The 14,948-nt window shown below is 40.4% G+C and overlaps 1 protein-coding gene across 1 annotated transcript; it reads left to right on the top strand.

Moving 5' to 3' along the window:
• The first annotated feature begins 2,448 nt into the window (after window positions 1-2,448).
• On the top strand, window positions 2,449-10,236 carry LOC138024001 (glutamate carboxypeptidase 2-like). The gene is made up of 7 exons (XM_068871089.1): window positions 2,449-2,838; window positions 3,546-3,759; window positions 4,497-4,682; window positions 5,292-5,589; window positions 5,934-6,244; window positions 7,231-7,916; window positions 9,853-10,236. Exons 1-7 carry the CDS (start codon window positions 2,570-2,572, stop codon window positions 10,163-10,165), a joined length of 2,277 nt encoding a protein of 758 aa, XP_068727190.1. The 5' UTR covers window positions 2,449-2,569; the 3' UTR covers window positions 10,166-10,236.
• Window positions 10,237-14,948: the final 4,712 nt, after the last annotated feature.

Here is a 14,948-nt window from a genome sequence, read left to right as displayed (position 1 = left end):
CAGCAACTGCAACTGGGACAGCATAAATGTCTTATATAGCATTTGCATTGTTTCGAGAGGGATAAAGCGACGTGATTTTCTCAGTGCTGCTGTTATTCTACGTACAAGCCTTTCCCAACTGAAGAGAAATGTGTACCTTTATAATCAAAAGCCGGCTTATTGTCCAAACTTACTCCCAAAATCTTCAAGTGTTTAGAAATAGAGACGGAGGCATCCTCCGTCGATCTGCGAAGCGAAGACATTTGTTGAAAGACCAACGACAAGGGCTTGCGTCTTGTCCGGGCCGGGTTTATCATTTGTAAGATAGTTAAGATTAATTAAATCAGTCCGATAAAGAGCTTCAAGCATCGATGTTTTTGAAATGAAGTAATTTAGATCATATTAATTAAACAGGAGAGAGGAAAGAAGGGATTCCTGAGGAAAACCAATACTGATGGCCCTCCACTCCGGAAATGTTCCTTCGATCTTGACTCTTTGTTGTCGATCCTTAATGTAAGCGGTTATCTGGTCCAGAGAACAGCTGTCCATAAGCCTATACGCCTTAAGCTTGGCCAAAAAAAATCGAGACAAACAGAGTAAAACGCTTTGCATAGGCCAACCGCTACGACGGCAACCTTACTTCGTTGGTCAAGGCTAAGACCCCAATCCTCGGTCATTTTCAAAAGCTATTGAAGAACTGCCCTTTAAGGAATGAGAAATGATGTTGTCGAATCTAGTCATCTAATTGGACATAGACAACTTTCTCGTAGGTACAAGTACAGGAAGTCAACACGTCTGTAGTTTTTCTTGTCTGTTGCATCATCTTTTTTGAAGATGGGCGATACTCGGCATGGCTTCTCTTAAGTTCTAATCGCCAAACACATTTCTCCATAAATTTGTTAAATAAACTTGACCACCTCAGTCTTCTGCTATTGCCAGAGCAAATAGCGATAAGATTCGAGGAGAGACACAGTCAACGCCCACTATAAATTTCCTGGGTCGCACTCTTTTAAGGTTTTCGGCTGCATAAAAAAATTTTTGAGAACGTTAGTAGAAATGGCGTTGCGAGACAAGTTGCACGAAAAATTGCACAATGCAAACAGCGCCTTAAGTCAACTGGTTGGAAAACGAACGTTCTTTCAGGATGCCAGTTTTCAGTGATATTTTGAACACAAGGATGTGATGAAGGATCAGACTAGCTCAGACTGGGTGTTAAGAGAACCAGCTGAAGGGCGGCGAAAAAGTCATTAAATGTTCCTGCTAGTGGAACCTCGATCATGATTTAACGAAGTCGCTGGGGACCGCCCAAATTTGTTCGCTAAATCGAGGGTTCGTTATGTCGAAAAGCTCGATGTAACAAACTTGAGGGGAAACGACCAAAGTGTTCGCTATATCGAGGTCATAGTTAATGATTGATAACCCACACGACTCCCATGCTGTTGCCGTTAAACGGGTTCAAGATCAAGGAGGGACGTCGCAGATCGTGGGTCATGTGCTATTGACACTAGCACACTGTCACGTGTATTTCACTTGTTTTTAAAACACGGAGGACAAATCTCAGTGGAAGTGACTGGCAAAAGGAGAAACAAGGGCATTGGAATAGAAATTCCGGCTACGTATTCAATGTATCACAAGAAGCCTTAATTCGAAAGTGAAGAAGTTAATAGAACTAATAAGAGACAAAGAAGATAGAGCGGACATTAAATGATGTCGAAATATTATAGTGCCAATGTCTATGACATATAATAAGCCGTTGACTGAAAGGTTGCTGTCTCTTTACCATAAGGATTAAAGGATTTGTTGACTGTTGATCTGTTCAGCGTTTATCTTCTATCGCGTGTTGATATTGTAATTCGTTACATCGAGGTAGATTTTACGTTTGGGCTTCCGGATTATGTTCGTTATATCGAGTTTCGTTATATCGAGGTTCTATTCCATACCTTTAACTGTAACTTTGGCCGAGACATAGAATATCGTTCGTTATATCGAGGACTTCGTTAAATAGAGGTTCGTTAAATCGAGGTTCCACTCTATTAAGTTCGCATCGTGTAAAACTTGATCGCTCTCACAAGAATGATTGCTTGGTTTATTAGCAGTATTGTGTAGAAGAGGTCTCATTTATTTCCAAATTTCACTTAAGTGGTGTGCGTTAAGGGTTTAGGGCACATTTCATTGAGGTAACTTTATTCCTGTTTGCCTCCCTAGAGACTGTAGTCTAATTTCTTTTATGTATTTTTGATAATCTATTTCGTCTGTTATTTCTTGCTGGATTGGCGATGTTATCCACTGAGGCTCCCTGGTCGCAACGCACCTGCTTTTAACTTTCAGTGAATGTCAATAACTGAAGACCAATGTGACCAGAAGGTGAGTCCCAAGGGATTTCTCTTAGGTCATCAAGAAAGCCCTTGCATTAGGTGCTTTTTTGGCTGCATAGAAAGAGATTTACATCAAAAAGAAATTACCAGTCAAGTGTTAAATATTTATTCAGGGACCCTTCAAAAGATATGCAAAATCTCTTAACTCCTAAGGTATTGTCTCCGATAGCAAGCACTAAGCTTTTGCTTGCGTTACGCGCGAGAATTTCACAACTATGGATGATAAGGTCGAGCTTACTTACAAGAAGAAGAAAAGGCAAAGACGAGTTCGCTGCATAGCTGGAATCGTCGCCTTAATTGTAGCCTTCTTTATCGGCTTTCTGATCGGTTTTTTGACAATGAAATCTAAGTCGGGGGATGAAGAGAAGATAAGCGAAATGCAAGAAGAGAAAAAAGAATTTCAAAGACGACAAGAACGAGCAAGGAAATATCATCTGGAATTTCAAAAAGGTATCAGCGAAGGAAAACTAAAGAGTAGCCTAAAGTAAGTACTGCATAAGAAACGAGACAAATTGCTTACATTTATTCGTTTACTTAAAAAATACGTCGAGTTAAAACCGTTGCAATTGCTCAATGGGCAGGTCAAGGGAACTCCAAATGAAGAACATGAAACGATTTTAAGTAAATTCGAACTTTTCCATGAGCAAAAAGGATGAACAACATAACAATGCAGTTCTGTCTATGGTGATTAGGTAGATCATAAGAAACGTCATAAAGAGTTCTTAAATTTGGTAAGAGTTGCCTGAAATTAAAACTGGGTAGAGATTTTCTCTTATTGAACAATTTAGTGTACCGACCCAAAATACCAACCAAAAACAGCACAGTAAAATGCATCACAGGAAAGTACTGCTGAGTACTCACAGTTTAGGATTACACCAACAGACTCAAAAGACAGAATCCGCCACCTCGTACAGCATAATAAACAGCACCACAGGAAAGTACTGGTCAGTAGCTTTCATTTGAATGGTCAAACTTTAGGGTTACACCTACAAACTAAAAAGATAGAACCACCTTGTACAGCATAATAAACAGCACAACTGGATTTCCCTAGAAGATGGACAATTGCATAAAATTTAATGTCGCCCTTTTCATCCCTACTGTTGTCAGCTTCTGATGATGTCAAAATCAAATGTTTTTATTCAGTAAGAGTTCCTTTTCGGATGAAACTGATTTTGTCCCGTTCTCTCATAGGTATTTTTCGGAAAAACCGCATATCGCAGGCTCTCCCCGTCAGAAGGAACTTGCTGATGAACTGGAGAGGCGCTGGAAGGAGTATGGCTTTGATCACGTGGAACAACCCGAGTACAAAGCGCTGCTGTCCTTCCCCAACACAACACATCCGACAAGAATAACCATCAAATATAAAAATGGAACTATTATTCATCAAATCAAAGGAGAGGAACAGGTACAAAGTGCTGGAAGAATTTGGTTGTAATGCGTTATATTTCTTAAGGGCATTCTCGTCACCAGAGCCTTGGATCGACCCAAGGCTCTGGGAAACTCTGGGAAGAAGAACATGCGCCAGGGTTCTTATAGCTAAAAATTTGTCATTTGAACCTTATTGCGGCTGCTCATTTCTCGTGCTAACATGAATGCACCAATTAGAGACGCTTAGACGCTTTTGATTGTTCTTCATGAAAACCAATGAGAAGACACTTTGTTTCAGAGTTCCCTAGAGCTCTGGGGTCGAGATTGTCTTAAGGGTAGAAAAAAGAAAAACACGCATGCGCTTGAGCTTCTTTTTCCAAAAGAAGACCAGAAGAAACTGCGGAAGAAATAAATTTCACGAGGAAAGAGAGTATGGTAAGCGGGAAAAGAGCAAACTGAAAGCAAAGCTAACCATTACCAAGTACAGGAAAGTTCTCTAAACTTGATTCACACGACTCAGCCCAAAGACATGGGTTGTTAGTGGTGTTAAATAATCACGTGACAATGCAACTCATGGCAGGCAAGGTCTTTTTTCCGCCCGCCAAGTCACGCGCACTCGTGAATTGCACCAGTCATAAAATACAAAGGGATTTTATCCTGTCTTGCGGCGCATGGCGATTGTTGAACCAGTTTTTCGTAAATACAAATGAACAAAAATAAAAAAGCAAAACTATTCTAATCGATCGCAATTAACTTGCTTACGTGACGTTATAGGATGGCAGCGCGAAGAAAGCTGTGCAGCCGTTCCTAGGTTACAGTCCCAGTGGAAAAGCGGAAGGGAAGCTTGTTTACGTCAACTATGGACGAAGGCAAGACTTTGAACAGCTCAAGAATCTCAGCGTTAATGTGACAGGAAAGATCGCTATTATGAGATACGGAAAAATATTTCGAGGAAATAAGGTATGATACACTGTGGTATCGGCTGGTTGAATTGAGTAACAACGGTATCCTCCCCGAATGGATTAATCTAACATTGGAACACACCCGACCAGTCGCTCAAACGTATCAGCGTTCATGTAATGGGGAAGTTAGACATTATGAAGAACGGAAAATAACATACGACGATGAAATAAGGAAAGAAGAAACACTGAAGAATTTATTCGGGATACAAGAAAAACTTAAAAACGCCTTATTCTGTCTCGATACGAAGCGGAGAGAACGCCATGAAAGCTCAATTACATCTCCCTCTTCAAAATTTTTTCGTAATTATATCAATTACTTTTTAACAATATTCAAGACAAATGGCCAAGCTCCTAATATTGTTTTGCTTTGTGGGTGAAGAGTGGAGCCCAAACGTTTTCAATCAACTGGCCCGGGATGATACAGCGAGTGAGTTAATTGATTGAAAACTGGCGCGAGAACTTTGGACCGATCACTGAGTGAAGTTACGCAAAAACAAAGCAATTCGCTAACTACTTTCGACACTCAATTTAGAACCGCTCTAGGGACAACTGACTCACAAGAAATCAATTCATTCAAAGATAACAGTTTGCGATGTCCGTTTTCTAGGTAGCAAATGCAGCAAGTTATGGCGCCATAGCCGCTCTTATCTTCTCAGACCCTGCGGATTACGCTTTAGCAGGGGGAGACCCCAAGGATACATATCCCAACACTGCTTGGCTTCCAGCTAGTGGGGTACAAAGGGGATCATTGTATACTTTTCCGGGGAGTGGAGATCCCCAAACACCAGGAATAGCCGCAACGCCAGGGATGTACCGGAGGTCGTTAAAGGAAAGCGAACTTCCACCAATTCCTGCTCATCCAATAGGATACGGTGATGCTATTGAATTTCTCAGTAGAATGAAAGGTAAGGTGGAATTTAGAACTTTAGGTGCCATAGGTTTCTGTTAAATAGAATAAGCCTTTCCTGATAGAAAAAGAATTGCAAGGCATCTGTCTCAAACCTTGACAGAACAGGTAAACGACGGAACATTTCAAGCCATTTTTAGCTTGAATAAAGGCTTGTAGTTAGAGAAACCATGACACACAGTTTTCTAACCAACTTTGCGGAACAACAAAATATATCACGGGTTTGATTCCAGACTCGGCCCAATGTTCTCTTCTTTCGTGATACCGCTGGCTGGTTAAGCAATCACCTGAACATAACCCTATTGTTAAAACTAGATCTCAAAATGTTTACCCTTGATTTAGGTCCGGAAGCCCCAAAGGATTGGAGAGGATCTCTGGATCTCACCTATCGTCTTGGACCTGGCTATAACGACAACGATATGACTGTTTCGCTGGAAATAAACAACTATTACGAAGTCAAGTCGATCTTCAATGTGATTGGCACAATGTATGGGGACATCGAGCCTGATCGCTTTGTTTTGATTGGTAGCCACAGAGATTCCTGGGTGAACGGAGCTGTTGATTCAGTTAGTGGAATCGCTATCACCACTGAAATTGCTCGTGGATTCGGAGAATTAAAAAAGGCCGGATGGAAGCCGCGTCGGACAGTTAAGGTCAGTTAGTGAAGAATTAAGGACTGTGCCTACTATTGTTATTGCGCATTCGTTCTGCGCATCTCCAGATACTCGGATTTCCTATCGCCGATGCTTACTAATACATGGATATTTTTGCGCGGTTTAAAACTATCCAGAGAAAGTAGATCTTAGTAAGTACTCTTGGTATCCAAAACGAAAATTGGGGGTAACCATGCATTTTTGAGAAATTCTTAAGCTTCAATTTGAGAAAGAACGCAATACATTGCTTTGTATTTTAAAGCTTTTTACAAATATTATTCATAAATTATCTTTGAAAAATGCGTGGTTACCCCCAATTTTCTTTTGGATTTCAATAAAACTTGTTAAGATCTACATTTCCTAAATAATCACACACCGGGCCAAAAATATCTTTAATTAGTAGGCACCGTTCGTAAATTAAGGATTTGTTTCTAAGGTTGCTGTAACTTTCCCACATTTTCCAGCTGCATGTTTGTACAGAGGTTATCTTACAAAAGCGTAAAAAGCAAACCCATTATGCTCATGAGGCAACCTGCGCGACCTTTGAATGAGATAGAGGCCGTTACGGAAACTAGTTAGCATGAAATCAGTGAGCTCTGAAGTCGTTCTCAGTTTTCAATAAGCTATTACATGTTCCTGTATGTTCACACGAATTTAACTCCTGTTGGACGCCCCTAATATCATGATTGGTGATATGATAGAAATATTCCTTGTTGTAGGCTTGCGCAAAACATTGATGTTATAAAACCGAGATCATTCTTCTCTCACCACCTGTAACATCCACACCTACAAAAGAAAAATTTAAACCGGAAAAAACGTTTCCACAAAGCCCTGACTATATCAAGAAAAACAGATGAGCACCTGGAGAAATGAATGAGATATTTGCGTCTTCATTTCTGATACAAACATTTGCTTTGAAGCTTGACTGTAACATTATTTCCAGGAGGATCCCTTAAAGAGCAGGAGCAAAATGTCTTCTTTTTCAGATCTGTAGCTGGGGAGGAGAAGAATACAGTCTTATTGGATCGGTAGAGTGGGTTGAACAACATGAAAAACTTCTCACTGAAAGAGCTGTGATCTACCTCAATGCAGATGCAGTCGTCGCAGGCAATTACCTCTTTATGATGTATTCCTCTCCCCTTGTTAAAGACACATTACTAGAGTTCACCAAAATGGTGGACGATCCTGGCGCGCATGGCGATAAAAAAACACTTTATGACGTCATGGCTGAAAGAAATCCCGCAGACCCTAAGGCAGACCCTCCCAAACCGAAAGTCGGCAATTTGGGTTCCGGAAGTGATTATGCATCATTTCACCAATATATTGGAGTCCCTGCGGCGGATTTTCGTTACATTGGCTACAACAACACCCCCGTTTTCTATCCAGTTTACCACACACAACACGACACATTCGAATGGCTGACGAAATTCATTGACCCCAATTTCAAATACCACAAGGCATCAACTCAATTCTATGGTAAATTATTGCTCGCGTTTGCAGACATGCCGCTCTTGAAGATGAATGCAATGCTATACGTAGAAGCGCTGGAGGAATCTTTGAAACTTTTAAATTCAACATACGGCAACGAACTGAAAAGTTACAGTACACTCGGTCTACTAGAAAGCGCTGTTATCAAGTTCAGAGAAACCGCAGAGACCTTCACAAAGGCTCAGTAAGTCAGGCCACAATGGCCGTCCTTATACAGAGGATGCATAATCCGTCCAGACGAATTATTCTCCTAAATATTTGGAACGCACTTGGGCAAATTATATCAGTGCGTCTAAACGAACCATCCACCTCAAAGCGTTTTGGAAAATACTCTAATAATATTATATATATATATATATATATATATAAAGTTGCATATAAACTGGAGAGGGAGACAAAACTTCTCGAAGGTCCAGGAAATTTAATAAAAACGTCTCGGCCGTTCGTCAGTTAAATTTTTTTTAAAATAGAGTAAAAGTTAAAAATCTAAGGATAAATTTTAACTGACGAAGGCCGAAGGGCCGAAACGTTTTTATTAAATTTCCTGGACCTTCGAGAAGTTTTGTCTTCCTCTCCAGTTTATATGCAACTTTAAATACTAACTGAGGAGACAACGTGCATCCTTTTGGATCCTTCTGTTGGGAGTTTATCGTTTGGTCAACCATTACAGATATTCAAGCTGTATATAAATATATATATATATACATGGTCTCCTCCTGTCTACGGCGCACTAAAATGGTCACGTGATTTAACTAAAGGTGATCACGTCGAAATAGCTCTGTCACAGCCAATAGGGCCGTTTATATGACAGAAAATAAGACGCGGACACCTGGTATAAATGGTACAAAATCTACGTTCACGGCTTTTTCAAGCCGCGGTTTATCCTAGCCTTGGGAGTTTATACTCGAATAAATAGTTCCTTTCGCGTATTATGTACGCCGCGGCCAGAGTAACCCGCGGCTTATTTTCTCTCGTTTAAACTGCCCTATTGTTTCTCGTTAAGACGAAATATTAGAATAAGTGGGAGCTAAACATTTGGGTCGCAAGGTAGCATAATGGCTTTAAATGAAATAACCGTATGAGCATTGCACAGGCATAGCGGAGGTCATGGCTTTCAATCCAGTTGAAGCCACCCAAATTTTTCAGGTGTCTATAATGCACCTATCAATGTTAAGCCACAGGGAGCGGGGGTCTGGCATGGGGTGGGGATTTTGAAATTTTCATTTAAAATAATTCAAATTCCCCACGTACTCCTGGGACAAAATAATTGGTCAACATGTCCACTCGGCGGCAAGTGAAGGTGGTAAAATGTCCTTTGTACGAACAAAATCGCTAGCCTGGGGAGGTAACATACGATCAAAATCCCTTCCCAGACAGACCTCACGATCAAACACCCGTGGTTAGCCCGACCTCCCTCCCCCCGGGGGGGGGGGGGGGCTTAACATTGATAGGTGCATAAGAGCCGCACTAGGGTACTTAATTGGGCTATATCCAATTCGCCTTATCACACGGCGGCCATATTGTCCCGGGAGACCAAAAGAACTTTAACCATGGGGGTGAGGCTTGGCGTGGTTAAACAATGCTTTTTTGGTCTCCCGGGACAATATGGCCACGGTGTGACAAGGGCGAATTAGTTAATTGAAATAAACCGGTTTAAAACAGTTATGAATGCGGCCGCGTCTCTTCGGTGTTAACCGGGTTATGCAAATTAGCGCAAAAACAATACATTTTCTTAACCGGTTAGGTAATTTTAAACCACCTCACTGGGTAGTTTAAGGCGGGTTAACCGGGTTAAGTTTAAGGTATTTTTTAACCGGGTAATTTAAAATTTAACCTGGTTAACTCGCTAGGTGCGGCCGCATAAATTGTCCAGGTAACTGCAATGGTCACTTCCTCCATTAGTTAGAAAGAACTTCGCACACGAACTCCAAGAATTAGGAAAAAGAACTTACACAGAATAAATGGAAAGAACCGAGGAGCTACCATTTAGCCATAGTTTAGGATTTCAATCATAAACATAAACGTTAGAACCACCTTGAACAACATAGAAAATTACTGATAACCGCATTCAAATCTACACTTTAAGGAACTCGTATTAACACTCTCTTTTGTTGTATCAGAAATGAAATGGAGAAGAAAATCCGGGAGTTTGAGGAACCGAGTTTTGCTGAACTGCGCAGATTCAATGACCGATTGATCAAAGTGGAGCGAGCATTCATCTACGCCTATGGCCTGCCGGGAAGACGCTTAGTCCGTCACGTGATCTTTGCTCCTAGCAAGTACAATCTGTATGGTTCTTCCAGCTTTCCTGGTGTCAGTGATATTTTGTTCAAGTTGCACGAAACCGGGGACACGAACGCGGTTGACCTCCAGCTGTCAATTGCTACACAATCTGTGCTAGCAGCCGTCGATATACTTAAGGGACCTTACTAGGACAAGCATGTCCGATGTTTTTGCCATTTTAGTATTTTGCTTTTAAGCGTAAATCGCTATCCCAAGTTTAACCTTAAGGGCCTACTGACGTATTTTTTGGGGTGCGTTGCTAAGGAAGTAATAGTTAACTAATTTGAGAGAATTTGGCATTATTTTGGTCAGTTTCTAACTTTTGTAAACCAATGACCCTAAATATGACGTCATCATGCCACCCCCATGATCACGTGACCAATAAAAGAAAACTCTAAATTTGTCTACGTGCTACACAATTTGGGTATTTAATCAGTGGTTTCATAATTTGTATTCGTTTTTGCATCCAGCCAAGCATGGTTTTCTTTTTATTTTGAAAAATGTTCTTTTTAGAGAGATAAACGATACTGAAATATCCATAAAATTTTCAAAAAAGATGATTTGAAAAAATCAATGCTTACCTATATTCAGTATTTGGAGGTGAAACGTGCCATATGAAAAAAAATTAATTCAATTTAAAGACCGCCGGAAATTTAGGGTTTTTTTTTCAAACCGGAAGTCAGTTCGTTTACGCATACGCAGTTGATCTGAGAACGAGCGCGAGAAAGGGCGAGGAAAAATCTTGGATGGAAACAACAGTTCGTGCGGTGATTTTTGCTTGTGGGTGGGTTTTCTGGTCAGCTCACTATATGATGACGTCAGTCACCGGAAGTAACATTTCACTTCCCTAGCAACGCTCGAAAAATCCGTCCGTGGGCCCTTAAAATATCAAAGTCTAGGTTTAACTGAGTTTTTGAACCAGAGTTTTTTCTTTGTTATCTTGTTGCTTTTGCTCATGTATTTGTTTTCTTTGTCAAGGTTCATTCGCGAATTGAGGTTTCCCAACAAGGATATCGTTTATAACTTCATACAGAAGCAATGAACTGTCACCCAAAATTGCCTTAGGAGTTAGGAAGATCAGATGGTAAACCGCAGGCACCGGTTCGTTAACTCTGTGGGGCATTTAAGATCCCACACACTATTCGAAAGGACTATGGACTAAATTCTATGGTCCACAAGTTTCTTAGGGTGCGTTCGATTGACCCTATTCCGGAATAAGAATACGTGGAGTGATGATTAAAACGGTATGTTTGGCGCGTTTCGAAGCAGCAAGGATAATAAAAATATGTTTAAAATAGCATTTTAGCGGATGTTTGACAATTTTAATGTGAATCTCCCTAAAAACGAAGGATTCCTGACTTATATTTCATGTATTCTTATTCCGGAATACGGTCAATCGAACGCACCCTTAGTGTTGTAACCCAGTTATTAGGTGCCATCCTTGAATAAAGTGTTTACTGTACTTTACCAATATTTTCGTTGCAAAAGTGAAGAAATCATTGGGATATATGGAAAAAGACGACTTACGACCTTAACAAAGACGCCACTGATACCACCTTACAAAAATATCCAAGAATAATAGCTGCTTCACAAACGCGGCAGTAGAGTTCTCAGTATACGACAACTCTCACATCACTTAATGTAACAAGCGCATATAGGATATCAGTTAGCTTTTATCGCATGATTCCATGTCTAACAAGCGCGAATGGGATCATTATCTTGTTTAGCAAACTCTGTTCGTATGAAAACTACAAAAATTCGCTTCCTGACACAAGTTTCTCAGCTTGGCAACACTACACACGATCATACGGTATGCGCAAATAAAATCGAAAATTTAATACCGATCACCATTTTTCGCCGATCAAGCTGCAAATGCGAATTTGGACCTCACATGAGGAGCCCAGAATTGGCAAAATAGGCTCCATAAAAATAGCTTTGTTAACTTCAACTGTTACATACGTTTCTGCATTGTTGACCTTAATTGAAGTAATTATTCTTGGTTTGCATCCATGTGATGCCATGGCATGCCATGTTGGTGTACATTGAAATAATAGAAACCCCCCCCCCCCTCCCCACAGGTTTTGCATAATAATAGAGTCAAATTCCCAAAAGACATTTTACTGCATTGTTCTGTACACCAACATGGCCGCCGTGATGAGACAGACATGTTGGTGTACAAAATAATAGAAAATGGTGACGTAGAATCTCAGATTCACTTACTTAAGCCCTTTTCTTTTCGATTCAGGTTGGTCAAGACAATGTCCATCTAGCTCTTTCCCTTGTTGGTTACGATGACGAAATTAGAGCAGCTATGGCTTATGTGTTTGGCACAACGTTTGTCTGCGACAATATGGACAACGCCAAAAAGGTGCTTAACATTTTGATGTCAATTTAAATTTTTTTTGTACAACCGTATCTTAAGAAAAGGCAAATGGAGGACTGAATAGGTCTGTGGGGATGACTTTAATGAAAATCAAGATTTGCTTTCTTTGGAAGCTGGCTGGTTATATTAGACTGAGAGACTTCTATAAAATAATATGCTTAATTGAATTTTAGGGGCTTTGTTTCTCCGAATTGTTTCCCTCAGTTGTATTTCCAAAGTTAAGTTTAATATTAAGAGAAACTATGCATCGGGATAGTAAATAAAATAATCTGTTATCACTTCATTATTTTAATTCCAGTATTTCAATTAATTTTCAGGTCACATATGACCCCAAAGTGCAAGCCAGAACAGTGACATTAGGAGGCGATCTTTTCGATCCCCAGGGTACAGCTACAGGAGGTAAGAGCGCCGACTAATTGAAGTGGCTTCAAAACGCTGTCTGTAGAGTGTTTGTTGGTTTGTTTGACTAACAAGGCTTTTATTAGCCACTATCATGACAAAACACTGTATTTTCCCTAAGAGAGATTCCATCGTGAACATGAAATTGTTATGGCAACAGGTGATTTACGGGAAAAAGTAGCTTGTACATGTTATGTTGGGTTGTTTCATTAAGACGTTTGCCAATGAGCCCACTGTATATCAGTTACAGGGCAGTCACTGGGATTTGATTTTCCTCGGCTGTCGAGAGAAACTATTCTTGATACAGTGTAAATACTTAAGTTCCAATATAAAATATTTTTAAAACTTCTTTATGTCCCTGTGTCTCACTCTTATAATCCGTCTCCACGATTTTTTGTAATTCATTTTGTTCATTTTCTTTCTTATTTTCCATCTTTTTGTTCTGCGAGCCTACTATATAGAGTACAGTCGGTCTAATTTAGGTAACCCACCTAGAATAGTAATGGTTACTACCATGGCCTCTGTAAACGTCATGTTAAAGAACAAAGTGATCGTTGTTTTAGGTGGTTACTTTTCCTCACCATAGGCAAACAATTCAAGTATCCTTAGTTTATCATTCATTTCAGGTGCTCGATCGTCGCATTCATCCATCCTTGTGAAGTTGCAGGAATTGACTGAGGCACAAGCCATGTTACAAGAAAAGAGAACTGAACTGCAAGGCGTGGTCAAAGAGCTGGAAAGTTGCAAAAAGGTTGCAGACAAGTAAGAATCATAAGCCATTTCAGGCTTCCGAGATTACGTTCAATGATTATCCCCTCACGAGAGGCAACTGCCTCCTGTAAAAAAAGCGTTTGATATCTTAGGGCCGATTTACACGGTACGATTTTTGTCGCATGCGACAACGGCTTACGACAGGCCCGCGAAATAATTTACGATTGTTGAGTAAGTCAGAAAAAAAATGTTTTAAAACGCTGCGACAATCGTAAGTCATGTCGTAGGCCTGTCGTGAGCTTGTCGTATCCGAGAAAAATCTTACCGTGTAACTCGGCCCTTAGAGAGTACTGCCATTGACACCGGCTTCGGCAGCGAATACTTAATTCAAAATATTAATATAAACTTTGCCTTAGCGTAGTTTTTTGGCGATTACTTAATGTCATTGTCATTGTCGTTGTACAACTATGAGAGAAAGTATCCTAAACTGTAAGTGGACTGGCACAAGAAATAGAGAATTCATGTTGTCGTCAAAACCCGTTGGTTTTTTGCAAGTGCAACAAGGAAATGTACCAAAATGCATGCTGCACGTGCAGCACGATTACATTATGTTATTCTACACATTGTGACGATGTCCAAATATGGTAATAGAGGGCTCTATTATTAGCCGTGCGTACTCAACAGATAATAATTATAATAATAATAATTATATTTCGAAACATTAATGTCATTTTTGCATGCGGCTGAAGTTCAAGTGTGGTTCCCGACCAATTATGTGCAACTTAAAACAGTTGAACACGTTCTCCTTGGCGAACTCGCGGCGTCTCATCCTTACGATGTACCTCTTTGGTCTTTGGTCAGGTTTCGTCAAGTTAAACAACAATATGATCTGAAAGTCCACGAAGCAGAACTTGAGCAGGCTAAGTTGAAACAAAGCACTCACCACCACCAACTGGAAGAAGTTGAAGCTCTCCAGAAAAGAGTTGGTAAGTAATTGTATATCGGACACAAGCAAGGTCAGTCTGTATCCCGTAAAAGCAGGCACTTTTGAAGAGAAGTGGATGCTTAAATCAGGGTTGAAGCGCACTCAGAGGAAGGAAGATCTTTCAATGGCGGGACTGAAAAGTTACATGGTCGGTTAAACCATGTGTAATTAAGACAACAGGTGTCAACAGTCATTTTATCACCATAATTTTCAGGAATGATTTTTCTCTCCTTACTTCTTGCATTTATGGCTCTGTTTTTGCCGACTATGAACAGTACCGTTCAGCCAGCGCTACACAAAGACTGTTCATCGAGGCTCTGTTGAAATAACGGGCTATTAGAGTTTTGCAGAACGACAGAGGAATCGTGAATACCAGGATAGAGTGGTTCAAAGCAGGGACAACTCTAACCTGCTTTAAATACCTGGATAACCTTCCGCCTCAAGTCACACAGCAC

This window comes from Montipora capricornis, chromosome 11 (genome assembly GCF_036669925.1).
Source record: "Montipora capricornis isolate CH-2021 chromosome 11, ASM3666992v2, whole genome shotgun sequence".
NCBI lineage: Eukaryota > Metazoa > Cnidaria > Anthozoa > Scleractinia > Acroporidae > Montipora > Montipora capricornis.
This window is presented reverse-complemented; position numbering and strand designations above follow the sequence as displayed.